General features: G+C 38.6%; 3 protein-coding genes across 5 annotated transcripts; all 3 read left to right on the top strand.

Moving 5' to 3' along the window:
* Positions 1–642: 642 nt before the first annotated feature.
* Positions 643–5159, top strand: LOC140776958 (uncharacterized). Of its 2 annotated transcripts, none has more exons than XM_073120830.1 (8): positions 643–833; positions 966–1049; positions 1139–1236; positions 1316–1635; positions 1797–2028; positions 3284–3488; positions 4301–4468; positions 4651–5159. In XM_073120830.1, the coding sequence occupies exons 1-7, from the start codon at positions 741–743 to the stop codon at positions 4385–4387; spliced, it is 1119 nt and encodes a 372-aa protein (XP_072976931.1). In that variant the 5' UTR covers positions 643–740; the 3' UTR covers positions 4388–4468; positions 4651–5159. The 2 variants fall into 2 exon arrangements, with proteins under 2 accessions (XP_072976931.1, XP_072976933.1); XM_073120832.1 differs by having other exon boundaries at positions 688–822.
* Positions 5160–9396: 4237 nt separating this feature from the next.
* LOC140777423 (uncharacterized) lies at positions 9397–14445 on the top strand. Its single transcript, XM_073121519.1, has 2 exons — positions 9397–9577; positions 11820–14445. The coding sequence occupies exon 2, from the start codon at positions 12199–12201 to the stop codon at positions 14149–14151; it is 1953 nt and encodes a 650-aa protein (XP_072977620.1). The 5' UTR covers positions 9397–9577; positions 11820–12198; the 3' UTR covers positions 14152–14445.
* A 732-nt stretch (positions 14446–15177) lies between these two features.
* On the top strand, positions 15178–25124 carry LOC140779517 (DNA-directed RNA polymerases IV and V subunit 2-like). Of its 2 annotated transcripts, none has more exons than XM_073124607.1 (8): positions 15178–15379; positions 16127–16641; positions 17682–17888; positions 19689–20569; positions 21496–21787; positions 22169–23116; positions 23241–23512; positions 24395–25124. In XM_073124607.1, exons 2-8 carry the CDS (start codon positions 16153–16155, stop codon positions 24894–24896), a joined length of 3591 nt encoding a protein of 1196 aa, XP_072980708.1. In that variant the 5' UTR covers positions 15178–15379; positions 16127–16152; the 3' UTR covers positions 24897–25124. The 2 variants fall into 2 exon arrangements, with proteins under 2 accessions (XP_072980708.1, XP_072980709.1); XM_073124608.1 differs by lacking the exon at positions 15178–15379 and adding an exon at positions 15421–15568.
* Positions 25125–27573: the final 2449 nt, after the last annotated feature.

Below are 27573 nucleotides of genomic sequence, written 5' to 3' on the forward strand. Positions count from 1 at the left end.
GGCAATGACAATCGGTACTGGATAGCTCAATAACGAGGTCGATAGCAAGCAGTAAAATTATTATGAGGAGTGTTGTACGACACTCCTTGTGCCATGTGCCGATACTCCATCAGCACAACCATTTATAATTTTAACTAGAAAAGAAAATTTACTCTAATTAGAGTTTTAAGTGGGATTCGTCTCTAATCTTTTAAAAAATTTGCTATCTTTTCAAATCAATCTCAATTCAATTTTAATACGACGAGGAAGAAACCGAAAATAAAAGGCGCACATGTGCAAATTAATTTTACAATAATTTTTTACCTCAAAAGTGTTTTAGGCTCGAAGGTTCAAATAAAAATCGAAACTTTTTATATGTCCTAGTAATATTTTCATATTTTATTGTCCTGATAACTAGTTTTTTATTAGCTTAACGATGATTGAGATTATGCTTATGCACTAATAAAAATTTATTAAATATCAACTCTAATATTTATGAGGAGTTAAATTCATGAGCTTATTTATTTTACATTGAGATGAACTCGTATTTGTTGTAATTAAATTCAAACGGTAAAATCACCTTTTGTACTGTATGGGCCACACGCCCATCACAGCTCATTCCTGGAGAAAATTGCGGCCCACCTTGGCCTCCTACACTCCCAACCGAACCCTATCAAAACCCTCGTCTTCAAGCTTCGACATCGTCCTCTTCTAGTTCTTACTCTATCTCATACGTGATTCCTCAAATTATTTGGTAAAAGATGGGGGAAGTTGTACTGGGTATGCCAGGGCAGTGGGCGGAGAACTACCGCGAGAAAGCCGACCATTACACGACAAAGATCGGTGGGTTGCCCGTAAGTATACCGGCGTTTTTTTTAAAAAAAATTTCCGATCAATTTAGTGATCGATCTAAGGTGCCCATGTTTAATTTAATCAAATTTTCACTGCAATACTGCGATTAGCTGTTTAAGACTTTATTCTTGCAGGATTGGCCAATCCCTGATGTGGGTATTAGGCCGGAGTTGCTTCAGTGCAGTTTATGTGGAGGGAAGCTTTGTCTTGTGGCACAGGCTAGTTTTTGGAGTTCAATTTTGAGTATTTTTGAGAGATTTTTAGTAAAAAGAAGTTTCATGTTACATTTTGCATATATAATAATCAGGTTTATGCGCCTATTTCGATGCCAAAATTGAATATTGAGGAACGCGTCATATATGTGCTTGGTTGCCCAACGCGAGATTGTGGGAGTAAACCCCAAAGGTATGTTATTTGGATTTTTGGGCATATATGTTGATCTTCGTTTGTCTTGGTTCTGATTGATAAAATTGTCTTTTTGTAGCTGGAGAGCTCTTCGAGTTCAGAAGTGTCATGGCGAGATGCAAAATGGTGGTAACAGTCCAAAACCAATGCCTTTGGAAGAAGTTTCTGCTCCCATTAAAGAAATTGGCAGCTCGTTTGAGGAGCGATTCCCAACGAGTAGCTTGGAAGAATATGACGATGACAGCGACAGTGAGATTGATATGGAAGAATTGGCTCAAGCATTTGCAGAAGCTGCTTCCTTGGCGTCTCAGTCCAAGAAGCAAAATGGACATAAACGATCTAATGTTGCTTCAGAAGACCCCATTGTCAAGCAAGTACTGAATGATGCAAGTACATCAGGTAAATTTTGCATTTCCCATTTCCCTCTCTGCTAGTAACGTACAGGTTGTACATGACTGCGACACAAGGGTAATGAAAAGCTCATCAAAAGCTATTTGATGGGCTAGGATTTGTTCATACAATATGACCTGATGAATTACAATTCTCTTCTCTTGGTGCAGTCCTCCCTTGCTTTTATATTTATTCCGAGAAGGAGCATCGAACAGGGAAAATCCATGCTTTCTCTGGTAGTTATTCGTCAATTTTTATCAAAGACCAGAGCACTTCTAGTGATTGTGAGGATGGAGAAAAGTGGGAAGGAGAAAGTTATGAATATGATAGAGCTCTAGGTGCTGACAGGACTTTTCTGAAGTTCAAGAAACAGTTGGATGCACATCCAGAGCAATGCTTCAGGTGTTTAAGAAAAATCAAATTTCAGATTAAGAAATTAATGCTACAGTGGCTTTCATTTTTCAAAGCTATACTGCTCAAGTAGGTCATTGAAAAAAGCATATTCAAATCTAGCTAGGAAAGATTTTATATGAGCTAAAATGGAAATATTATGCTGCATGGAAGAGTGAACTGATTCCCTGTCTCTAAATTTTGAAACACTGATGAAACTTATGACTTGCTGTTCAGCCTTCAATAATTTGTGACATAGTTGTCCTTTTTATCACATCTTGTGACATGAAGACTGTTGGAGACAGGATAACTTAATTTTACTTATGTTATCAGTTCATTGTCACTTCGTGTAATACCAATAGTTGGATCGAGCAAACTCTTCCTCTTGACAGCATAACAATATAACAATATTGGAATTACATTGTTTCATAGTCCCTACCTTTTGAATTAATTTGCTTATTTCTATCAAGAAGTTCCATCTATCAGCAGTAAAGACTGCACCAAATCTTTTTTTTGCACTCCAATCCCAGTGTTTAATTCATTAGATCATATTCTCTTCTTCACAAAGCTAAGATGCAGATGCGATTTATATCTTGATTGTTGTCAAATTCTCTGAGTTGGCAATTAGCTTGTCCTTTCTGACCTGACTCCCAGGCCTCCTATCTTCACCAACATGCAGCATCATATAAACATGGGCACAGGAGGAGAACTGACGGTAGGCTATCAGAAAATGATAAAACTAAGCAAATTATGACAGTAATCATCTTGAGGTTATTGGTGCAATTAAATAGGAGTCTGACAATTATCTCCCTGTTTATGTCTATGGATTCCGTGTCCTATAAATTTTGGCATTTTGCATGTATCAATTTGACATGTTTGCATATTCTTGTAGTTGGCCAAAAACCTTTTGTTCTTCCTATTTGTCTGAAATAACTGACTCTGATGCTGCATGTAAATTGCAGTGAAATCAAGTCATTTCTGCACCTTATTAGAATGAGGGAAACCATGAATTCCTCTTTTAAATTTGAGCAGTTATCTACTGTGGATTTTGGCTGACGCCACTTTAAATGTGTTTCTGAAAATAGAAAAAGTTCTTTCAGAAGTGATTGAGGTAAAATTAGTGGTGTACCTGATAAAGAAATCGTATTATGTTTATCCATAAAATGTTGGGAAGTTTGAGGCTTGCTTACTTTGATCTTGGTTGTAATCTTTGTGCTACTTTGCCTTTCTCATTCTTTTGTTAATTTTGTCATTTCCTTTCTTATAGGTACTCCTATGGTGGAAGTGCACTATTGGCTGCAAAAGAATTTCCAAAACCGGGAACCTGCAACCTTTGTGGTTCACTCCGACACTATGAGTTGCAGTTGATGCCCCCCTTGTTATATTTTCTACACGAGGCTGCTGATGATTCATCAGCTTGTTCAGCAAATGAGTGGACTTGGATGACTCTTATTATATATACATGTCCCAAGGTAAGCCTTATCGGTGCCTAAATCAGGTTAGGGCACTTGAATGTGCTAAAGTTGAGCAGTACCTGTAAGTGTACATTTATTCCAAATGTATATTTTCAAGACATGATCTTATTCTCCAGACATGATAGTGCTTTAAAGAGATATTCAATGATTTTCTTGTGGATAATGTCAATTGTAAACTCAGTGCGGCATGACTGCATGAAAGCTTAAGAGAAAGGATAACTAAGAAGATATGATAAGAAGCTAATGTTTTTGTAATTTTTCTATGGATCCAGAAAATTTACAATCCAAACACAAAACTAGCACAAATAAATTTCTACTGGTAACTATAATGAACTTGCATCTTAATTCTGGTATTCAGATAAATAATTCTAACAAAGTAGTTTGCTCTTAGTTTCCACAAGAATGGGAATTGCCTTTCATTTGTACATATTTGCAAATTTTTATGGTATTTCACTATTTCGAGTGTTTTTATTTGTTCACTTAGGTTATCTAATAGATAACTTGTTTAGTGGACCACTTCATTCCCTTTGTTTACTAGTTTTAAATCGGTTGGTGACACATACCTCTCTTATCTGAACTGTTTGTTGACGCTTGCACTAATGTTTCATAATCTTAATCCTTGGGCAAGGCATAGAAAGGAAGAAAATCTACTAGCTTACCTTAATAGGAAAATTGTCCGTAAATTTGACTATTAGACCTTCTGCCCAGATTCATCAAAATGGGAAGAGATTTCATTAATGCACATCATACTTGGAACATGTAACACTACATTCATTCATTGCCTAACTCTCTGAATCATTTCATTGTAGAGCTGCTGCCCCTCTTCATGTCGTGAGAACCCTGGCAGCTGCTGTTGGCAAGCTGCAGAAGAGGAAATTGTCATTCAAGATGACTGAATTCTTCACAGTTTTTTGTCCATCCTATTTTGCTCTAACAGTAACATGATGCTTGCTTGATTTTTAGGCTGATGCCTTCAGGTATAGAGTTTGTTACTTAGTTGTTTCCCCCAACCTTTCATGGTTTCTTCTTGTATATGCTGTTCTGCTTTCTTTATGAGGAGCTCTAACCTGAGGTTGCTATTTTTAGTTTTCTTTTTCTTGTTGTAGCTTTGTCCTTCAATTTGTAAACTGATGCCTCGAAAACTTGGGGTCCATGGCAGGTTAAAGATGTAAGAATTATTTAAGAGAGAGCAATGATTGAGTTCATCTGTGACAAGGAAGCAGGAAAAAATGGTTAATTTCTTTTCTTTTCTCCCTTCACTTGCGTGGAGAAACTAAAGGAACTTGTGAAGATTACTTTTCCATCACCGGCAACTGTTTGATCGCAATTAATCAGCCCGGTCCCTATCTCCTGACATCCTCTTATGTTCTTTGTTTTCATCATTCGTCTCGCTACATCATCGAAGGTACTGTCAATTTTGTGGGCCAGTTTCTTGTCTCACTTTGCTATCTAAATATGAATGACTGAGAGGTGCAAATCGTGAGGCTGAAAACCTTGACCCTTGTATTCGTATCATTCATTATAGCTTCAGACTTCATCTGTTAGATTTCTGGTTCTTATTGGCTTGACTGCTAGGTTGTTTTTATCATACAAAACATACATATTTGTCATTCGAGTTTTTTGCTCAGTAAATATCAATTCTGCATTTATTATCACACTGGTCCTGTCTCAATGTTGTTCTAGAGAGAGTAGTGGGGAAGTTGTAGCTTGGATCCATTTTACTCCTACATTTTAATAATCACAAGTGGTTTCAGTTCAACGCCTATATCACATTATTGTCATCAGGGCGATGCGTTTATCCTGATGAATATATAATAGAATGGCAAATTGCAGTGCAATCTATATTAAATCCTTTAAGAGTAATTTGATTCCCTTTTTAACTGTTTGAAATTTGAACCCATGAGAATAGATTCAGAACACGGTAGACTTTGAGTTGGCACAAGATTTCCATCGGTTATTTTTAAGCATGAATTGAAAACATAATTTAGATTAAATAACCCGCATGAGTTAGCAAATTAATTACAGCATAATATAAGATCACATACTAAGATTCCCATTCTTTCTAAAGCATTTCTCCTAAATAAAGAATAAATAATATATTGAGTATATTCTTTATGAACAAAGGTGGATTTTTTTTCTTTTTCTTTTGTAAACTATATTGTCATGGGAATCTTAATCTTTAATAATGCATAGTAATGACGCATACATCTTTTGAATATTAAATGATCAATTTGAAGAAGGACTCTAAAAATAATATTAGATTCCTTTCAATTGGTAATCTGAGACGAACGTGGGCAACTTATAGTTTGATTGATTAAGACACAATCTCTTGCCACTTCTTTGTAGGATAATATTTCTTCATCTCTTTATGATAAAAATAATTGAAATATATTTCACATAATCTAATCCCAATTGTAATTTTTTTACTACCTGTTACTACGTACTTTCATAATATCATAATTATTATTATATTTTTAAAAATATTATAATTATCATTAAAATCTTTTGAATCTTTCAGAATTACTATTATAATTAGTTTCTAATAAAATATTTTTTATTACTAAATATAATATCGGTAAAAGATTATACAATTTATACAAGGAGAAAATAGTTTTAATTATGAATAGTTAAATTTAACTAATAAAATAATAATAATTTAAGAGCACGATAATTTCAGTAGTAATTATAATATTTTAAAAGTTGTGAACTATTAGTAATATTTATTAGATGTTTCTATTGAAGGTGAAGCCAAAAGTATGTCATTATGATCTATTAATTAAAGAGACATTACTTATTTCAATTAAAAAATGTCTCGAGTTACCCAGATAGTCTAGTTGGCTTAATTTTGGTAGCCAATCAGCAAGTTATTTCATGCAAATTTAGTTATTTTTTATAACTTATTATTGGTAGATGCTCCAGTTTCATTATATCTTGTCTCTGTTCCTTCTGACAAGAATAATAAATGAGCTTAAAATCGAGCTGTTGTAACAAAAATCTTATAAGCATTCTGTCCTTTTCCTGTCATAAAATAAATTTGTCCTATTTTATACTTAATTCATTACTAATGTCATAAAATATAGCCCTTAGTATGAAGGATTTCCACTACTACGGTACAAATTATTAATTTAAAATTCCATCCATATGGGGAAGCTAATGATTTTCTTTTCTTTTTCCACCTGCTTAAAAGACTCTAAATATTTTAAATTATATATAATATATATATATATATTTCGAGTAATAATTTTAGTTAACAACTCAAGATTCTCTGCTTCCCACAAAGAAACATGCATTAAAATGATGTATAAGCATTAGTACAGTATGAAACGTTCGTCAACAACTGTGCTAAGAAGCATTATTTCTAATCACTGATGACATCATCTCAGGGAAATAATGGACGTTCTAAACGAGAGTTGAGCAACTTGTATTAATTATATGGTTAATACGTACACGTATGAATTTATCTAGTCAAGGTCTTCTTTTGGCAGAGCTAATGCTTAATTTCTTAAAAGGATTGCTTAGGTCATTTGATGGCAAAAGTTTGGTGGTGCCCATAAACGCTTTCTTTTCCCTCTATATTGCTAGATTCTTACAGAACCAAGTAATTCCTGGTTGAAAGCAACAGTTGACTCTAGATTTATTCTATAAATTCTTTTAATTATCATTATAGATCATGCATCCGTACACTAATCATAAACCAAATATAAATAATAATAATAAGCGGTCACTAAGAGAGAAATTAAGTATAAGTTTCAACTTCTGGTGTGAAAAGTTTCAGTAAAGAAGAAGAGGTCATTTGTGAAATTGTCGTTAAAACGAGGGTCATTTGTGAAAATGAGCACTTCGTTAAGAAGTTGCACTGGGGGAAGGGGGGGGGGGGGGGGTTTACTTTCGTCAGGCAGTGACAGGCGTTGCGCTTTTGTCGGTTTCGCCAGCCACTGACGACCTACGATTTGGTTGTTGCCACTCCAACTATTCCTCTAACTAAACGTCCGCATAAACTTATTTCTACTGATAAAATGACAGTCAGTGAGATGAGGGCATTTACACGAGAAAGCCCCTAGATTTTGATAATAATATAATTCAGCTCTTCAGAAATTTTATTTTTGTATCTATTTTAATATTAAATATAAAGAATAAATTATTGAGGTGAATAAATTTACAAGGAGACTGTAGTTTAGTCAAACAGCTCGTCCGTCGATCGTAGGAGGAAACGGAAGACTAGTCGCTGGTTAATTGGAAGAAGATATTATAGGATCGCATAGAGATTTCTATGCGCGAGATGAGTGGGGGGAAGGGGGAGACTGCCTCGACGAGGCGTGAGCGTCCGGGAGCCGCAAAGGCGACGCCTTGCCGATTGTAGATCTCGGGACCACCAATCGTCGCTCGAAACGTGGCATGCGTATCGGGGACTGCGCCCGCTTTTGTCGTCTTCTCGTCTCCCCTGGCCGAGCAGTCGACGCGGAGACGCGGACGGCAATCGCACCACGGCTTTGAATCGGCGATCTAAACGCACGCCTTGGGCTCCGCGATTCCACGTAGCAAGAACCACGAATTGTGTCGTGCCACGTGTGGCATGGTGGGCAATAATTGCCTGCCACGAATAATGGACGCAGCGAATAGGGTGCGGGAGCAGCATACGTGGGGACTGCTGACGCCGTTACTCTTGCTCCCCTAAGTTCCTTCGGCTCGGCTTCGAGCCGACTCAGCGTGAGTTGGATTTTTTTGAGTCAAGCATTTGTTCACAGTGGGGCCACTTAACTGCAAGTAATATGAACAAATCATCGGGAATATATATATATATTTTGGTACAGTTTTTTCATACGATAAAAAGTTACAGTCTATTATTTTATAATATTTTTAGACACCAGTCCAGAACCATTCCACAGCGTTTGTACCACTGGGACTCGTGCATATAACCGTGAGCAAATGACTACGAATTAATCCTCATACTATAAAAATCTGCTTCACCCTTCGAACTATCCCATTCTCCATGACATCAGAATTCGTGAGATGATACCAATTATTAGTGACCATTCTCTCTCTCTCTCTCTCCAATCATCCACGCATGCATACAAATAAGGATGTAGTATAAGTGGTTCGAATTCAACTAGGCCTGAAAACTATAGGGTCCACTCTCATTAAATGGCATCCTGATTATGAAATGGCATGATGCAGTTATGCCGACAACTACTTATCTTGCTCACTTCCAACCACTTATTTCTTACTTTAGATCGAATAAAATTTACCTCGAGCTTTTGATTTTTGATCGAAGAGAGGTTATATTAGGAAACGGACAACGGCATGGAAAGAGGAGGATGGACCCAGGAGGCGTTGTCTCCAATGCTACATCGCAGTACTAGCTCCTTTTCCAGGCGTCTCTGTCTGTCGACGATCATGTCGCAGTTCCTATCCACCAAAAGGTCATCGCAGTGACGTGTGAAGATCGAATTCAATTCATATAGGTGGGAAAATAGTACGCAAGTTGGAATTTGTAGGATCGTTAAAACTTTCTCGTTGTGATTGGTGGAGTGGTCCTCCGGATTTTAAACCGTATAGTTGTAGAGGGTGTATCGTTTTAATTAGATGATCTCTATCTGGTGGTATGTTAACATAATTAAAAAGATCTTAAATCGGACGGTCCATATCCGCTGACTCGTGTGCAGGCAGCTTCGTGGCGGGAGGCGACCGTAACCGAGACCAACCGCTACGCGCCAAACAAAAATATCCAGACGTCAGCATTCGTCACTAACCCCCCCGCCCCCCACATCGAGCCGTCACGCCGATATAAAATCGGCTCCCCGCGTCCGAGTCGGGATGAACAGACGTCGTTTGCCAGCTAACGATTCGCCGTTATCTCAAATTGCTCCAACCTCCTATTCTCAAACCCTAATAATAATAGCGGCCGCGACGCCAAATTCCATTTCCCGTGCTATAAAGCTTCCATCTTTATTTTCTCTCTCTCTCTCTCTGTCTCTCCTCTCTCCCCCTTCTCTGAGCACTTGGTTCATCTCCCATCTCGCTTTCTTCTTTTGGCTTTCACTCGAATATCTTATGGCTGCCTTCGTGATCTCTTGATGCCCTTGAAGGTACTCTGTTCTACCTCTCCTTTCCTTGCGTGTTTTTTTTTTCGAATTAATTCGGTTTTATATCTGTCTTCTACTTGTTCTCTTACTTGCTGGTGTCAAGTTAGGGTTTTTGTGAACGGTCTAAATCAGTGGCTTTTTGAATGATTTTTTTTGTTCAGTGAATTCGCGTGTTTGGTGTTTGAGGTTCTGATGTATATTTCCCGTTTAACTCTGGTGTTTGTTACCTTATTCGTTTTTGGCAATCATATATTTGTTTGATTTCTTTTCAATTGGAAGTTAAGATTTTTGGATCCTTCGCTAATATTTTTGTAGATCTCATATTTTTTTGGTTTTCTTTTTTGCTTCGGCAAACTTGTGCCGAAGGATTAATTCATTATTTTTCCTTTTTCCTATGTTATTATAAGTTTATTATGTGAACTTTTAAACTCCGGAAGTTCTATGTTTTTTTTTTTTTTTGATGCTCTCTTCAGTTTTAGCAGCAGGTCTGGAACTTAATATGTGAATTTTGGTACTCGCTTAGAGTTTTTGTCCTACTTTGTCATACCCGTATTACTAATGTTCTTATGGAGAATACGATTTTTGTTATGACCTTTCGACATGTGAAGCAACTCCGTGGATGTTAAGAAATATAGGTTCTTATGTAATTTTTATTTTTATTTTTAAGGTTTAATATAGATGGTTTCTGATATTTTTAAGGCTAGCTAAAAATTGTAATCATCTGATCTAAAACATGCAAGCTTTTTCTAGGAAAACTTAGCTCTCAGATCTTCTATCTTTTCTGTTAAACTGCACCTGTGAAGATTTCAAATAGGAAAAATATACCTGTTGACGGAATCTTAGTAGGCTAACTTGTTGTATCTTTCCTCTTCCTGATCAGCAACTTCGGAATTTGATTCTTAGTTTTGTAATGATACGTAGGTTTCCTATGGACCATGTTAGAACACCTAGGATATTTTTGAAATGATATTCATACAGGAAATTAATGCTCATTGGATATTCTTTGAATATCCTGTTTTATAAGGTATATGGCAGATACAAGTATGCTTATACATATAGATGCAATTTAATAGGAAAGGGGGTGATTTTGTAATGAGCTCCCTCTTTAATGAGTTGATGCCTGTATGCTTTTTTTTGCAACTTCTATTGATTTGGTAGGCTTGATTATGTTCTATGAATCTGAATCCCTTTTGATGTTTTACATGAACTTGGAGAGAGTTCACATCATAGCAAATTTTATCTCGACTTATTAATTGTTATTGCTTAATGTTCTTTGGATCTTAAAATTCAATTTCTGCACCTCCATTGTGGAAATATGCCCTCAAACACAGCAATTCGTGATCAAATTGTTCTTCATTTATTCCATTTTAAATCTTGCTTTGCATAGATTTGCACAGAGCTAAAACTTCTGAGTGGTCTCTTTTTCAATGGTATAGATTGACTGTGATTTCACTGAGACCCTTATCAAGGAGCAGTAGATATTACTTTGTTTCATTTTTTTCCACTGAGTTGCATTGGTAATTACTGACATTTTAGCATATTATATTGTTAATGCTGTAAGTTTATCTTGTTATTCTTCATCTTATTTATTTTTTTTGGTGTAATTCCATTTCTTACTTCATTATGCACTTTAAGATTGTAAGATGTTAAGGACATATGGAACTTTATTAATTTTTATCAGAAAAATTTTATCCAAAATTTCCTTTATTTAGTTCATTCAGATTTACATCTGGAGATTGAAGATAAAACTATATTCAATCTTGCCTGTTTATGACTTTTTGACCTTGCCTTAACAAGCCTCTTCAACTTGCTCTATATTCTATATTAGCTTGTCTGACTGTTCAGATATTCTGTTATCTGTGCTTGCTGTAGATTGAATTTGAGCCTGTCAGTTTTCTTTCTGGCCATCTAGTTATATTCATTATGAATAGGCAGAGCATGAATAAGATTCCTCTGTTCCTGTCACATCCATACCATTTGGTTGAAAATTTCAATGAATAAAGGCAGATAATAGTACAGAATGTGTCTTTTTACTGTTTAGGTTGACTAGAATGATTATTCACTTTCCTTTTAGTCTTGTTTGAGTGATTATTTTCTAGTAACTCTATTCAAAGATTCCGAGGATGAAATCTGTTGAATGGGCTTTATAGATATATGCTCGTGATAAGTGTGAGATTTAATTGAGACATTCACTTTAACAAATCTTTCCTTTTGAAGTGTTATTGATTAAAATTCTTTCCTGCAGGTTTAATAAGTTCAAAGAATTCTCTGAAAGAAGTAAACCACTAGTTGGTTGCCCTTATCACTGCTCATTGCCACAGCTTTTCCCATGGGATTTTACCCACACAATGTGTTTGGTATGCTGTGGAACCATTAACCTTTTGATTTCAAGGAAGTCATAATAAGTAGTCATGGATCGCGCAGACACATCAGGCTTTGTCAGCGGTGGAGGTTGTGAATTGATATTCCATATGTACTTTCATTTCATCTATACTAGGTTTGCACCTAAAGTTTCATTAACGCACTTATAGAACATCGCGAAAGACATTCTCCATCTTCAATTCCTCTCAGATTCTTTGTGACTAGACTGGTAATCCATCTCCATCTGTTAAACCCCGCAAAAAATGGATCTTAATATGAAGGATCTCTTGTTACATGGAAAGGAACCTCTATTTGGTACTTCGCACACACAGATCATGCAAAACACAAAAAATTGCAAGAGTGACAGCTTGGGTGGCACTGCATTGCGTTTGGACTGCCTGGGCTTTGAAATGGCTGGTAAGGCCGCTAAAACCACATATTCGCAGAGCGTTAATGATGTCTCTGCTCAGGACGATAGTTGCAGGCTGGTTCTTGGATTAGGTCCAACACCAAATATGTATTCCTCTGATTATCACTCCGGAGTGAATAGACCAAAAGAATCTGCAACTTTGTTTGGCCAAAGTTTCTCTGCAACTGATTCAGGGATGTTAAAGCTGGGACTTCCTAGAGGAACTTCAGAAACAGTCCTGGAAGTAGCACCGAGCAACCACCAGACTCGGTCTCCTCTAAGTGAAAAAGGTCTGCTTTTACCAGTTGTTGATGAGGGCTCAACTTCAGCTAAGAGGAAATCAGGTGGTTACATGCCATCTCTTCTATTTGCTCCACGGTCAGAAATTCTTTCTGGTAATGGATCCCCACAAGAAACTCAAGATCTACTAGACCTTGGTAGTGACAGTACTTATCACCTTCGTCCTATTCATAATCAGCTTCAGCTCAGTCCTGAGCCTTCAGCCACAACCGAGTGTTCTTTTGGTGCAAATTCTGAGATGATTGTTTGTGCATCTGCTGACCATAAGAGTCATCATCACCATCCTAAGAAGTGCAGGTTCAAGGGGTGTTCTAAAGGTGCCAGGGGTGCATCTGGACTCTGCATTGCTCATGGAGGTGGACAAAGGTGCCAGAAGCCTGGCTGCAATAAGGGTGCTGAAAGCCGAACAGCATACTGCAAAGCTCATGGAGGAGGAAGGCGGTGCCAACAACTTGGCTGCACCAAGAGTGCGGAGGGCAAGACAGATTTCTGCATTGCTCATGGTGGGGGTCGTCGTTGTGGTCACACTGGGTGCACAAAAGCAGCTCGTGGTAGATCAGGGTTGTGCATCAGGCATGGTGGTGGGAAGAGGTGTACAGTAGAGGGTTGCACTAGGAGTGCTGAGGGCCAGGCAGGATTGTGCATCTCCCATGGAGGAGGCCGTCGGTGCCAATTCCCTGATTGTGGCAAGGGTGCACAAGGGAGCACCATGTACTGCAAGGCCCATGGTGGTGGCAAGCGGTGCATTTTTGAAGGCTGCACTAAAGGTGCAGAGGGGAGTACACCACTGTGCAAAGGACATGGAGGAGGCAAGCGGTGCCTCTACGAGGGGGGTGGGGTCTGCCCTAAGAGTGTTCATGGTGGTACTAATTTTTGCGTGGCCCATGGAGGAGGGAAGAGATGTTCTGTGGCAGGGTGTACCAAGAGTGCGCGTGGTCGTACTGATTGCTGTGTTAGGCATGGTGGAGGGAAGCGGTGCAAGTTCGAAGGATGTGGGAAGAGCGCACAGGGGAGCACAGATTTTTGCAAGGCCCATGGTGGGGGAAAGCGTTGTTCATGGGGCACAGGGTGCGAGAAGTTTGCCAGGGGGAAGAGTGGTCTATGTGCAGCTCATGGAAGCTTGATGGTCTCGCAACAGGAGCGCGAGGCTGGAAATAGCAGAAGCATGATAGGTCCTGGTCTCTTCCGAGGAATTGTCTCCACTTCATCAACAGTGGGAAGCAGTATGGACTATGAGCACTCTTCTTCAGGCATGAGCTCCCTATCTGACTGTGTTGAGTCATCAGAAAGCATGGGTAGAAGGCAGCTTCTCATACCTCCTCAGGTGTTAGTTCCACTCTCTATGAAGTCCTCTTCATCTGGAAGGATGAGTTTGGGCAGAGAGGCAGGAGGGAGCAAGGGGCAGAGTCTTGAGTTTGTGGTCCCTGAGGGAAGGGTGCATGGTGGTGGCTTGATGTCTTTGTTAGGCGGTAACCTTAAGAGTGCTGTTGGTGGTGGTAAAGTGTGAACTTCGTTCAGTTCGGTCGCTCTGTTTCTCAGGACCTCCATTATCCATTTGTAATGGAAGATCTGCAGTAGTTGTTTATATTACAGGTTCCAAGTCTGTCTTTTGAATTCTGTTATCTAGTTTAGTTTGGTTATGTTAGTACGAAGACTTAAGTATTGTGGAAATTAAGCTTTTATGTGTCTATGTATTCTCTGTAATTGTTCTGGTAGCTTTTGAACTCTAAGCTTCCAGGTATCGATTCTTGTGAATAAGGGTGTTTAATAATTCAACTAGTGCTATTGTTTTATGTTCTTATTTATGCTGCATCCTGATCATTGCTTGTAGGCTTGCTTCCTAACTCATGAAGATTGGTACTGTAACTTATTTTTATCATTGATATAGTGGTTTCCATACAACTAAAATTTATCTGTTATAATAGATAAAAGGAAGCTTAAGTAACTAACCTTTTATTGCAGAGATCTTATGAGCTGATGGATGCATTCTCATGCAATAATTTTTAGCTGGTTGGTTGATAAGAGTGTAAGTTTAACTCACTTTTAGAAACTAAATTATTTCATTGCATTGAAGACTTTTAATATCTATGCCACCTAGTGGAGCAAGTAGAATGGTCTTAGTGGATACCAGTCTTGATCTGAATGTCTTTGTCTAGTTCTGTATGTTCCTCGGAATGGCAAGCTAACAGAAATGTGCAGTGTTACATTCCCCTAATTGAAGAGGTTATCTGTACAATTTTTTTCCTCCTTAAAGGCTTTAATTCTTAGTCATAGTTTAACAAGTGAAATGTAATACGATCTCTGTACCATACTAAATATCCTTAAAAAAGAAAAAAGAATGGAAAAAAATAGACATCCTCTTAGAAATATGTACATGCCAAAGTAGTTGCAAAGTGTTATCATTACTCTGATAAATATTTTATGAATAGTGCCTAGTGTCGTAAACTATTTTCAGAACGATGCCTAGTCGCCTAGTCTGGTATAAAATCCAATGTGTAATTAAGCAAACCTTCTATTTGTATACTCTCTTGATTCCCTCTCTTCCCAAAAAGGGTTTAGTGGGAAGAAGAAAGAGCGCTCTCTCTCTCTCTCTCTTTCTCTCCCTCCCTCACTCTCTCTCTCTCTCTCTCTCTCTCCTTGGAGGCCTCGTTCATAGCGATCCCTAACCCTAAGCATTCTCCCGCACGAGGAGCTCCTTCTTCACTCCATCACCGATCTTCAGAAGGTTCACGAAGGTACGACCTTTCTCTCTCTCGCCGTCACTCAGGTCCGCCTTTTGAAGACCTCACATGGCCGGAGCATCGACCGGATAAGCTCCATTTCCATCGGTCGCTGCCATCTCCCTTCTCGTGGCTCCCTCTTTTGGTTTTTCACTTCCATCGATCCTTTTCTTCGCCCTCTTGGGTACTTTGGCATTCTGCTGAGTGCGCACCTCTCCTACTCAACTTGATTTCTTTACGAAATTCGTGGAACTCTGTTTGTTGTTAAGTTTCTTAACGATTTAGGTTATGTGAGTGAATCTTCAGAATCGTTGGCTCATGCATTTGTTTTGAGCTTGTTTTTGATCGAATTAGTTGGACGTGGCAGGTCGAACAATACGAGAAAGTGAATATAACTCTGCTTATTCTTGACAGTAGGAAATGCGGTTCCTTCTGGAACTTGCATGTTGACTTCCCTTAAGCGACAACAATTGTTTATTGTCATTGGCGACTGGTTTGTGATTGATACTTGAAAGACTTGCATTAAGTCAGACATTAGATAAAGAAAGAACTCATTTATCTAAATGACGGTTGTAACTGACTTTTTTTTGGCCCTTTATTTGGTCTCGGATTTTTGTTAATGTCTGATGATTAACTTGTTTTATGCTAATGGCAACACGATCTCCTAAATTATGATAGTTCCTTCTGTCTGTAAATTTTTTTAATACATGGTGGAAACTTATCGCCATCTTTTTGATCTAACCTCTCACTGAAAATTTTTAGGAGTGACATATCTGTTGTAGTCTACAATGGAAGAAGAACAATCACCACATGAATCAGACCTTGAGACAGAGTTCATGGTGGAAGATCATATAAAGGGGCTATCTAGTTCTGACCCTATGAATATTGATTCTCCTACAAACAACATGGAAAAACTTGACTCGAGTGTTGGAAGTCTGGAGAAATTCTGCAAAGACGCTTCAAGGGCCTTCTTCAATGAATGGGGCCTCATCAGTCATCAGATAAACTCCTACAATGAATTTGTATCGCATGGAATTCAGGATCTTTTTGATTCTCTTGGTGAAGTAACTGTGGAACCAGGTTATGATCCCTCAAAGAAAGGGGGAACTGCTTGGAGACATGCAACCATCACATTTGGAAAAGTTAGGCTTGAGAAACCAGTATTTTGGGTGGGGAAGAATGATATAGAAGAGGAATGCCTCAAACTTACTCCAAGGCATGCACGCCTACAAAATATGACTTATTCTTCGCAGATGAAAGTAGAAGTTAGGGTTCAGGTCAGCAAGCACCAGTATTATTCTTATATTTGGATTGATTTTATGTCTTCTACTGAAATTTTGTCATTGTAATTTCATGCAAGTATAATTACTACTTATTCACCGTGAAAGGTTTTGATAGTTTTGGAGAAATAGAGTGATGTGGATGTGCACCTTGCTTTCGTGCAGCATCTATAATGCTTTGATCATTATGCAATGTTGGGACTCCTCTATATGCCTTTCTTGCTCAGTACATAATGTTTTGTAGAGCATTTTGCAAGAACATGAAAATCTCCGGCTAGGTATCATTCCCCTAGAGTCCTTTGTCTGATTATCTATATCATGATGTTAGAATGAACTAATGAAGTACCATCACATTAAAACCTCGCATCTGAGAATATGTATCATTACTTGCAAAAAGTTTAATTTCAAGCAGTACTGACAATGTTTTATATGATACTGTATGACTGGCTTACTATCTTTAGAAGAACTTGAAATATCTGGTCTGATGTTTAGATACTTTTGAGGGTATAGATTAACAATATAAAATTTGCTGCATCTTTCCAATCATACTGTACCAAAAGAACCATTGGGCTGTTTCAAATGACTATCCTAACTTATTTATTTCAAGTATAATATGATATGGCTTGAAGTTGTTCTCTATTGTGCCATAAAGTTAGGTGGTTAGCATATAGTTTGAATGCCAAGAATTGTTTTTGATAATTGCTACAGATTTATTCCCCATGATTTATCTTTATAAACTATAAAGACATCCATGCATCTTGGTGTATTAATTTGTTAAGTTGCATCTTTATGTTTGACAATTATTTCACTTCTTGCATTAGTGGTGCATGTCCTTTTTACTTTCAGCTGCCTATTTTTTTAAATAGCCTATATTCTTTTTTCTGTGGGAAGATACTTCGGAGTGTAATCTTTGTTAATAGTATAGAGTATGTTTTTCTGTACCAACTTGAAGTAAATTATGGAGTTAGTTTTAATTGGCATGAGGTAGATGTTGGTTTCCTTATTGCATTCTTGATTAAGATGTCTTAATGTATCAGGTCTATACGCAAGAGAAAAGTGACAAAGCTAAGTCAGGGAAGGATCAATACGTTCACAAGAGGATTCTGACTGACGATAAAAAGGAGATTACCATTGGAAGGATACCTGTAATGGTTAAATCAAATCTTTGTTGGCTGCACAAACTTGAGAAAAGTGATTGTCTTTTTGATTCTGGAGGTTACTTTTTGATAAAAGGAATGGAGAAGGTACTTTTTAATCAAAACTTTATCACTAATGCAAGATGTATTATGTACCTTCCAATATCTTAACATGCATATTTTGTTATAGTATCATCTATGAAGGATTCCTAATACCCACGGGTTTCCTTTTTCTTAAAGGAATCCTTAATTTACCAAAAATAAGAAAATAAAGAAAGAAAAACTATGGTGCAATAAAAATTGAAAAAAAGAAGAGATTAAAAAGAGATTAAGTGGAAGAAAATCAAACAAAAGAAGAAAAAAACCATGATGCAGTGAAGAAGAAGAAGAAGAAAAGAAAAGAAAATTGGAGAGAGCGGAAGAAATGAAAGAAACTATAAGAGAAATAAAAAAATAAATTAAAAAATTATATACCAGAGTTTGTTGGAGCTAGATCTTTCCGTAAGAGAAATAATGATTATATAGTAAGAAGAAAAAAAAATGAAAGAGCAAAAGAGAGTAAGAGAGAGTGAGACGAAAGAGTGTGTGTGTGAGAGAGAGAGAGAGAGAAAGAGAGCTCGGATCGAGCCTGGATCAGTCGATCTGGCGAACCATGGTTCTAGTTATTATTTTTTCTTCTTTTTATTTTTATGAGGTTAATCGCAAAATTTGTTTCCTCGGCTACATCAATTTTTCTTGTGTTGCTTACTCATTATTGACTATTGAGTTTCCAATTCCTATTTCCTTTTCTGTTAGGCAGTAGTTGGGAGTTGGGACTAAAGCAAATCCTGACCTTCTTCTCTTTATCTAAAACTGCACTTTCAGATCTAGTTACTAACTGTTAACCCTCACATAAGGTTAACTTAAGAATTTTTTGAAATCAACTTGACAATTAGTACATGAAGATTGTACCTAAACTCTTAGGTGTTCATAAGGCTGCAGATAGGATTAGCTCTCTGCACTGCAATGCTTAAATAATTTCATTTCATGATTTCGCCAAAAGTCGTCTATACTAGATTTTAATAGTTTGGAAGACTCACAGGCTCTCATGCTCTAGCTTTGTGCTAATTTCAGTTCATTATTTTGATGCAAAGTTTCATGCTTAGTTGATAAGATTTGTAGCCTCTGGCACATGCTCTGATTTTTGTAATAACTCAACAAAAAGTGCAACTACAAAATCTTAATTTGGAATATTGGTTAGTCTTGATTTATGTCATAATTAGTAGGTTCCCATTAGGATTTATGTTATCAGATAATTCTTTTCACCATTTATTTAGGTTATTTTTACGTACTTTCGTAATTGACTATAGTTTAGTATTCAGGCCACCTGATTTATACATAATTTAAGGGGCTTTGATTAACTAGTTAATGGTTGGTTAGATTATGTATTATGGCTAAAATTGACAAGACTTCTTGATGGTTAAGGCTGTCTTCTTTCATTGTATGATGCATTGACAGGCATGAGGCCTTTCAGTGCAAGTCTGGACTTATTCTTTTTCTTCTTCCTCATGATGCGACAACGGGTGTGAGTGCCAGTGAGTTAGGTGGTTATCTGTCTTCTTCCTCTCTCCCTCTCTCTCTCTCTCTCTCATTTTCCTTCCTATTACCTGCTGTTCTTTTGGTAACTCTGCTATTAAATTAAGTTCTAATTCTAGTACAGAACAACTTCTTTTGTGATTTTGATCTATATAACTCAGTAAGGTAAGGGAGCAGTTTATTCCTGTTCTTGCTAGACGTTTACTCTACTGAAAGCCTAAATAACATTGTTACGTTTCTCCTTGTTTAAAAATTTACTAGTTGTATGAATTCAAGGTTTCTAAATCATATTATCTGTTTCCCCTTTAATTTTTGGCCTTTTCCACACTACAGACCTTCATCGCACAGGAGCAGAGATGTTTGACAAGGCTCTGGGTCACTGATAAGCCAAGCTGGACTGTGTCGTACATTTCTGAAGTAAAGAGGAAAAGAATCTATATAAAACTTGTTGAACTGCCAAAAGGTGAAGGTTATAATGGTGGAAGATTTATTAATTTATTCTTTTTGTATGCAACTATGCCGATATGGATAATGTTTTTCGCTCTTGGTGCATCATCTGATAAGGAAGTTTTTGAGATGCTTGATCTTGAAGATTGTAATGCTGCTTTAGTCAACATAATACTAGCAACTATAAAAGAATCAGATGAGCAGTGTGAGGGTTTCCGTAAAGGAGATAAAGCTCGTGATTATGTAGATGAACAGATTAAAAACTCAAAGTTTCCTCCAACTGAATCTTTTGAAGAATATGTTTCTAAATATCTATTTCCGGGTATTAGTGGGAATAGGCAGAAAGCACTTATCCTGGGATATATGGTAAAATGCCTGTTGCTTGCCTTTTCTGGGAAAAGAAAATGTGACAACAAGGACGATTTCAGGAATAAGAGGTTGGATTTAGCTGGTGAATTACTTGCACGAGAGTTGCGGGCCCATATTAGACATGCTCAGAGGCGCATGGTTAAGACAATGCAAAGAGATTTATATGGGGACCGTGACTTACAAGTGACTGAACGCTATTTGGATGCTTCTATTATTACAAATGGTATTAACAGGGCCTTTTCAACTGGTTCATGGTGTCATCCGTACAGGAGGACAGAAAGGTGCTCAGGCATAGTGGCAACCCTTAGAAGAACAAATCCCCTTCAAATGATGTCTGACTTGAGAAAAACGCGTCAACAGGTTGCTTACGCAGGGAAAGCGGGAGATGCACGATACCCGTATGTTCTTTTCATGTTTCAGTTTCTTTCCAGTTGATACATGTTTGAAAAATATAAAACACACCATTCTTTTGTTCCCATGTTGCTCCATTTCTGTGCTTCACAAGAAGAACCTCTCTGAAAGTATTTGTTCTCATATATTCCTTTTGAAAGCTGAATTTTGGATATGAGCTCTTCTAAAGTCTAAGCATCAGAATTTGCATATTTATCCTTCTAAATATCTCAATTTGCATGTATACCTCTACTAAAGTTTTTCAAACTACATATCTACTCCTATAATTTTGACAGTATCCTCATAATTATGAATAATTATTACAATAGGCTTTCTGACATATCTGCTCCTAGAATTTGACGACATCCTCCTAATTATGAATACTTATTACAAATTTGCAATAGGCTTTCTCCTTTTTCATTGGCGTTTAAGTATACATTGTACAAACCTGTAATTTTATCATATGGAACTTGCAAAAGAATGATGAGTTAAATACTTATACTAGATTGGCAAGAAATACAGTTAAACCTCAAAATTCAATGATTATATTTCTGTGGTAGAATTATTAAATAGGCATGTCAATTTGAACTTTACTATGGTCCAACTGTGCTTTGATGAAAAATCTAAGCAACGTCACTTGAAATGACATAAGCTTTCAATGAAATATTTTCATTCTACCACATTTTTGGTACTACTACATCATATTGCTAGTATCTTTTCAGGTAGATACTACATATGACCAAGAAAAGTGAATACTGGATCTTGAAATGTCATTTGATTCCACTAGTGAATGCCTTGATTATTTCTGTATTGTCAGTATAAGGCATATAAGTTGAAGGTTGAATGTGTCGTTTATCATGGGGAGCATGTCCGTCAGATTCTTTGTGATTTTAGAGTTTTAGTAACATTAACTTCATGAAAAATCATTGTGCAGAAACCCTTCCTATTGGGGGAAACTATGCTTCTTGTCCACTACAGATGGTGAAAATTGTGGGCTGGTGAAAAATTTAGCAGTGACTGCTCTTGTTAGCTCAAAAATAGCAGAACCTTTACTGGAAAACTTGATTTCCTGTGGAATGGAAAAGCTGGATGAATGTTCTTCATCATCAACGAGCAAAATATATAAAGTCATTTTGAATGGAGATTGGATTGGTACTTGCTCAGACCCAGCCTCATTCGTCTTAAGATTCAGATCTATGCGCCGGACCAAGCTAATCCATTCACAGGTCTGTCCTTTTCCTTAATTTAATATTTCATTTTGAACAATTGCTTGAATTTTTTTTTCTTGTTATCAAGGAAAGCTATTCAGAAATTTTGCCTTAGATGAAGAAATAATCTCATCTGTAATATGCACTAATCATCACAAAGTCAAACTATATGTATATATACACACTTGTGACGTGGAATGATATTACTTTATTGCCACTTAACAAGATTAAGATGCTTTATGCTCCACTTTTATACACTCGAAAAGCATATCGTTGTAGACAGCAATCTCCTGTGGATGGGGGTTTGTGGGAAATCGTTGTTAGGTCAGAAACATGCAGTTTCTGATGTTGTTAACACGTAGAGATATTTCTTTAATTTTTTATCTCGAAAATGCATAGGTGGAAATCAAGAGGGACAAGCACCAAAGAGAAATTCGTGTATTTTCTGATGCAGGACGAATACTAAGGCCCCTTCTTGTAGTTGAGAATCTGAATAAAATAAAAAATCTCAAGGGAGGAGGAGCCTACTCATTCCAATCTCTTATGGACCAAGAAGTCATAGAACTCATTGGTGTCGAAGAAGAAGAGGATTGCCAAACTGCATGGGGAATAAAGCACCTTTTTTTGAGGGATGAAGGTCAGCCTGTTCCCAGATACACACATTGTGAACTTGACCTATCATTCTTATTGGGCTTGAGTTGTGGTATCATCCCTTTCGCCAACCACAATTTTGCTAGGAGGGTTCTGTACCAAGCTGAAAAACATTCCCAGCAGGCTATTGGCTTCTCTACAACAAATCCAAACATCCGAGTTGACACTCTTTCGCACCAACTTTACTATCCACAAAGGCCCCTTTTCAAGACTGTGATAGCTGACTGCCTTGGTCGGACTGATTACACACTTGGACAAAAAGATGATGTGGCTAGACCTGAATATTTCAATGGTCAGAATGCAATTGTTGCAGTCAATGTTCATCAAGGATATAATCAAGAGGATTCCCTAGTCATGAATAGGACCTCACTAGAGCGCGGCATGTTCCGAACAGAACATTTTAGGAGTTACAAAGCTGAGGTTGAAAACAAGGAGATGAAGCATATAAAGTCGAAGGATAAGGTTGACTTCGGCAAAACGGAAAGCAAGAAAGGGCGGGTGGACAGTTTAGATGATGATGGATTCCCATATGTTGGTGCAAGTCTCCAAAGTGGTGATATTGTGATTGGGAAGGTCTCAGAGTCAGGAGAAGACCACAGTGTAAAGCTAAAACATACAGAAAAAGGGATGGTACAGAAGGTAGTGCTTTCAGCAAATGATGAGGGGAAGAACTTTGCAGTTGTTACTCTGAGACAGGTAATCTGGAGTTCTTTTCTTTAAGGCCTTGTAATTGTCCAAGCTACTTGTGTTTTTTTTTTTACTTTAATAGGTAGGACAGTGTCAATAGTTCTCCATTCAACCTCTTCTTAAATGGGCTCAGGTTCGATCTCCATGCCTTGGGGACAAGTTTTCCAGTATGCATGGTCAGAAAGGTGTAGTTGGTTTTCTGGAGTCGCAAGAAAATTTTCCTTTTACCAGTCAAGGAATAGTTCCTGATATTGTAATAAATCCACATGCATTTCCAACACGACAAACACCTGGCCAGCTGCTCGAAGCTGCTTTGGGAAAGGGTATTGCATGTGGTGGTTCAATGAGATATGCAACACCATTTACCACTGCCTCTGTAGACGTCATCACAGAGCAGTTGCACAAGTGAGTAACATGTTACATTTAAAATATTAGTTATGTCAAAAAGTCTATTACTTTGAATAGTTTTATATTTCTTTTCTATGGCAGTTTGATGAGTTAAGATGAATTGAGATATATTCGTGATAACTAAGACCTTAATTTTGATATATCTGGTCTAATAAAGCAATTTACCTTGACTTATACAAATATTTTCATCTTTGCTAGTATATTTGTTCTGCCAAGGTGGAACTCCTTAGAAGGGAGTAAGATCTATTAGCATATTTAACATATTGGATTCTTTATGCTTCATACAAGTAAGCTATATTTGATAACCATTGGCTGATAAATGTCTTTTCACCTTAATTTTTTTGTTGTCATGCTTTTTAGTAATACCAATAGTTTATTTTTATTTGTGATTTGTCCTACAGCAGGTGGTAAGAAAGATGTACTATTACTATCAGCATTCATGCATATTGTTCCTCAGGACACATATTGCATATTTGGGGTTGTTAGAAGTAAAGATCCTTCATATGAAGGACCTCTTTTTATCCTTCTGACCAAGAGTTATGTTACCTTAATTGTTACTATTGTCACATTAGCTAATATATCAGCACCTCTTGAATGTGATCTGCCTATTGGAACTTAAAACTAAAAGGGCATTTCGGGAATTGATCTGATTCTATCTCTGTTCCTTCTGTTTGAAGAAAGGAAGGATCCCAAAAAATCGATCTTTCTTTTAGTTGGCAGGCAACATCTGCTAGTAATTCATCTTGATGCAGAGCAAGAAGGAAGTACTATCTTGATGCATTGATATGTGTATTTAATGGCAGACAACATCTGCTTGTAATTCTCAATTAGCAGTGATCTCCATTTTCCATTCTTTAAGTAAATTTTGTTGCATTTCAGGGCTGGATACTCAAGATGGGGGAGTGAGAAGGTTCTCAATGGTCGGACTGGTGAAATGATGCGATCCATGATCTTCACAGGCCCCACCTTTTACCAGAGGTTGATTCATATGGCTGAAGATAAGGTGAAATTCCGGAATACCGGCCCAGTTCACCCACTAACGAGGCAACCGGTTGCAGACAGGAAGAGATTTGGTGGAGTGAAGTTTGGAGAAATGGAGCGTGACTGCTTACTCGCTCATGGAGCAGCTGCTAACCTCCATGAGCGGCTTTTCATGCTCAGCGATTTCTCACAGATGCACATCTGTCAGACATGCAAACGAGCTGCAAATGTGATCCTGCGTCCAATACCCGGGGGGAAGAAGGTTCGTGGCCCTTATTGTGGTTTCTGCCGGTCTGCTGAAAACATCGTCCGGATCAATGTGCCTTACGGAGCAAAGCTACTCTATCAAGAACTCTTCAGCATGGGTATTTGTCTCAAGTTTGAGACGGAAGTTTGTTAAAACCACAAGTCTTTAGTTAAATATGGTAGGTTCAATGCTTTGGTGTTGACTGCAGCTGCTCGTGTAATATATATAACAGTATGTTAGATTATCATTTGGCTGATAGTTGCAATCTAAACTGAACCTGAACACAGGACCATCAGATGTATATAGTCGACCTTCAGATCTTAAGCTGCAATTGGACCCTCAAAATTAGTATTCTGTTCCTCCAGTACGTCTGAACTTTTCCGTTTGCTCCTAGCTGCTTGATTCAATGAGTTGATCTTATGATTTTTTGGTCGTTTTATTTTTGTTATTCTGTTTTCAGGGTCATAGATTCGAGAAATTATTTGGTAGTACGAGAATTTGGCTCGATGATTAATGACTTAATAATGTGATTAGTTTATTAATTTGGAAGAACCGGACGTTTGGTAACGTATATTGCTTAAAACTTAAATTAAATAGCTAAAAAACTCTGTGGGATCTGTTTGGTAACGTATATTGCTTAAAACTTAAATTAAATAGCTAAAAACCTCTGTGGGATCTAAGTGACTTTATATCAAGATAAGGTTAGCGTTTTATTGAATTCATATCTAAATAATAAAAAGAAAATTAAAAAAATATAGAAAAGAAAAGACCCGTAGGCAGCTGTCGTTGACTTAAACTATTGGACTGCAGAAATTTTTTAGATTTCTGGGACGAAAATTGACGCATGCAGATAACATTTTATTTATTTGGGATTGACCGAAGCATAGTAATAAGAAACTTTACAAAAAAAGTGGTTTGCTAATCTTAGCCTCTTAAGGCCTTTTCAGTCATCTAAAAAGGTTTCGAATTTGATAATATTGTCTCTGGAAGTCAACCGTGAAGAATCTCGTTCATGCTCTCCTATATAGAGCAATTCTACCGAACATGAAAAGAGAGAAGCCTCCGTTTTTTTGGCCGAAGACGCGATAATAAAGTCAAGCTGCTTCGGAAGTTGGCGGCGGCGCCGGGGGCGTATCATCCCCGTTGTTGTTGCCGCTTCTTCCTCCAGACGACAAAGCGGACGAACTGGCTTTACAAGCCAACCTCCGAGCGGCACGTTTTGATAGCTTATTCCTAGACTCCTCAACAGTTGGAAAGTCCGTCAAAGACGATAGTTTGTACTTCACAGAATCCGACTCACAAACTTCCGGTGAGCGCTCCAGCGTGCTCTTCTCTGTCCCGGCCGCCACAGAAGGCGAAGACGATAGCTCGGAGGCTGTCGCGGGAGACGAGCCAGAAATTGACGGCGTCGGAGGACTGAAATCAGAGGCGGGGGGCACTTTCGCCGGAACCTTTTCTGGGGTCACCAACTGCGACACGGATTGATCGTTGGCTTCGGCTGTTGATGACTCAGAAACCGACAACTTCGGTGGCGCGTCGGGTTCAAGAGATGTCTCAGAAATCGACGGCGTCGTTAGATTTGCGTCGGAAGCGGAGAATGCAATCTCTGCGATCTCTTCTTGTGTCGGTAACTGCGACACGGACGGACCAGTGGCCACGACGGGAGATGAATCGGAAACCGGTAGCATCGATGGCTTGGAGACGTCACCCATCGCAACGGACTCAGGAGAGGAGATCAACGGCTTCGGTGGCACATTCGATATTGGCGGCGACTCCAAGACCGAGATGGGGGACGACTCAGAAATCGGCGACGTCGGTGGATTAGATTCAGAAACCGAGGGTACGATCTCTGCAGCCTTTTCTGGGGTTGAATCAGAAACCAACGGCATTGGTGGATTGGGGACCTCGCGCTTCGTAACGGACTCGGAAGAGGAGACCAACGTCTCCGGAGCCGCATCCGATGTCGTCGACGTGTCCGAAACAGAGGTAGAGGGCGACTCAGGAATCAGAGGCGGCGGCGCTGGACCGGAGACGTCGCCCTTCGGAACGGGCTCCGGAGAGGAGACCAACGGCTTCTGTGGTGCATTGGATATCGGCGATGCGTCTGATATGGCGACAGGAGATGATGACCCGGAAATTGACGATGGTATCTCTGCAGTCTTTTCTGGGGGCAGCAACTTCGTGACGGACTCGAGAGGGGAGACCGATGGCTTTGGTGGATCGGAGTCGTCGCTCTTTGAGACGGACCCGGACCCGGGACTGGAGGTTAACGGCTTCGATGGCACATCAGATAACGGCGACGAGTCCGAGGTCCCAACAGGAGATGACTCAGAAATCGTTGGTGGCATCGGTGGATCGGAGATGTCACTCTTCCTAACGGACTCGGGAGAGAAGACCGAAGTCTTCGGTGGTGTATCCGAAATCGACGACAAGTCCGAGACCGCAACAGGAGATGACTTAAGATGCATCGGCGGCGGAGGCGGCGGAGAGGAAACTAGCGGCTTCGTTGTGTTACCGAAAGCCACCATCCTAGCAGCACGTTTTGATAGCTTATTCCTAGCCTCGCTAACGGGTGGAAAGTCCTCCAACGACAATAGCGAGAACTTCGACTTGCTCTCCTCTCTCCCAGCTGACGTAGATGGCGATGGAGATAGCGATGACTTAGAAAGTGACGCCCCCCGTGGATGATTGGAGTTGGAAGGCGAGGGTTCTACCGTCGCAACCTTTTCTGGGGTGATCACCAACTGCGTCGACACGGACTGATGAATTACCGGCGACGACTCCGGCACTGAGATGAGAGATGTCCCAGGAATCATCGGCGCCGGACTCG

Source organism: Typha angustifolia, chromosome 15 (genome assembly GCF_048772165.1).
Source record: "Typha angustifolia cultivar Huaian chromosome 15, ASM4877216v1, whole genome shotgun sequence".
In the NCBI taxonomy this organism is placed as follows: Eukaryota; Viridiplantae; Streptophyta; class Magnoliopsida; order Poales; family Typhaceae; genus Typha; species Typha angustifolia.

Bases quoted from the DNA above. Each gene is read 5' to 3' on its own strand.
- LOC140776958 (XM_073120830.1), top strand. From the start codon at position 741: ATGGGGGAAGTTGTACTGGGTATGCCAGGGCAGTGGGCGGAGAACTAC. The intron at 834-965 runs GTAAGTATACCG...TTATTCTTGCAG, and splicing joins CAAAGATCGGTGGGTTGCCC to GATTGGCCAATCCCTGATGT. The intron at 3,489-4,300 runs GTAAGCCTTATC...ATTTCATTGTAG, and splicing joins TTATATATACATGTCCCAAG to AGCTGCTGCCCCTCTTCATG.
- LOC140777423 (XM_073121519.1), top strand. From the start codon at position 12,199: ATGGATCTTAATATGAAGGATCTCTTGTTACATGGAAAGGAACCTCTA.
- LOC140779517 (XM_073124607.1), top strand. From the start codon at position 16,153: ATGGAAGAAGAACAATCACCACATGAATCAGACCTTGAGACAGAGTTC. The intron at 16,642-17,681 runs GTCAGCAAGCAC...TTAATGTATCAG, and splicing joins AAGTAGAAGTTAGGGTTCAG to GTCTATACGCAAGAGAAAAG. The intron at 23,513-24,394 runs GTGAGTAACATG...GTTGCATTTCAG, and splicing joins ATCACAGAGCAGTTGCACAA to GGCTGGATACTCAAGATGGG.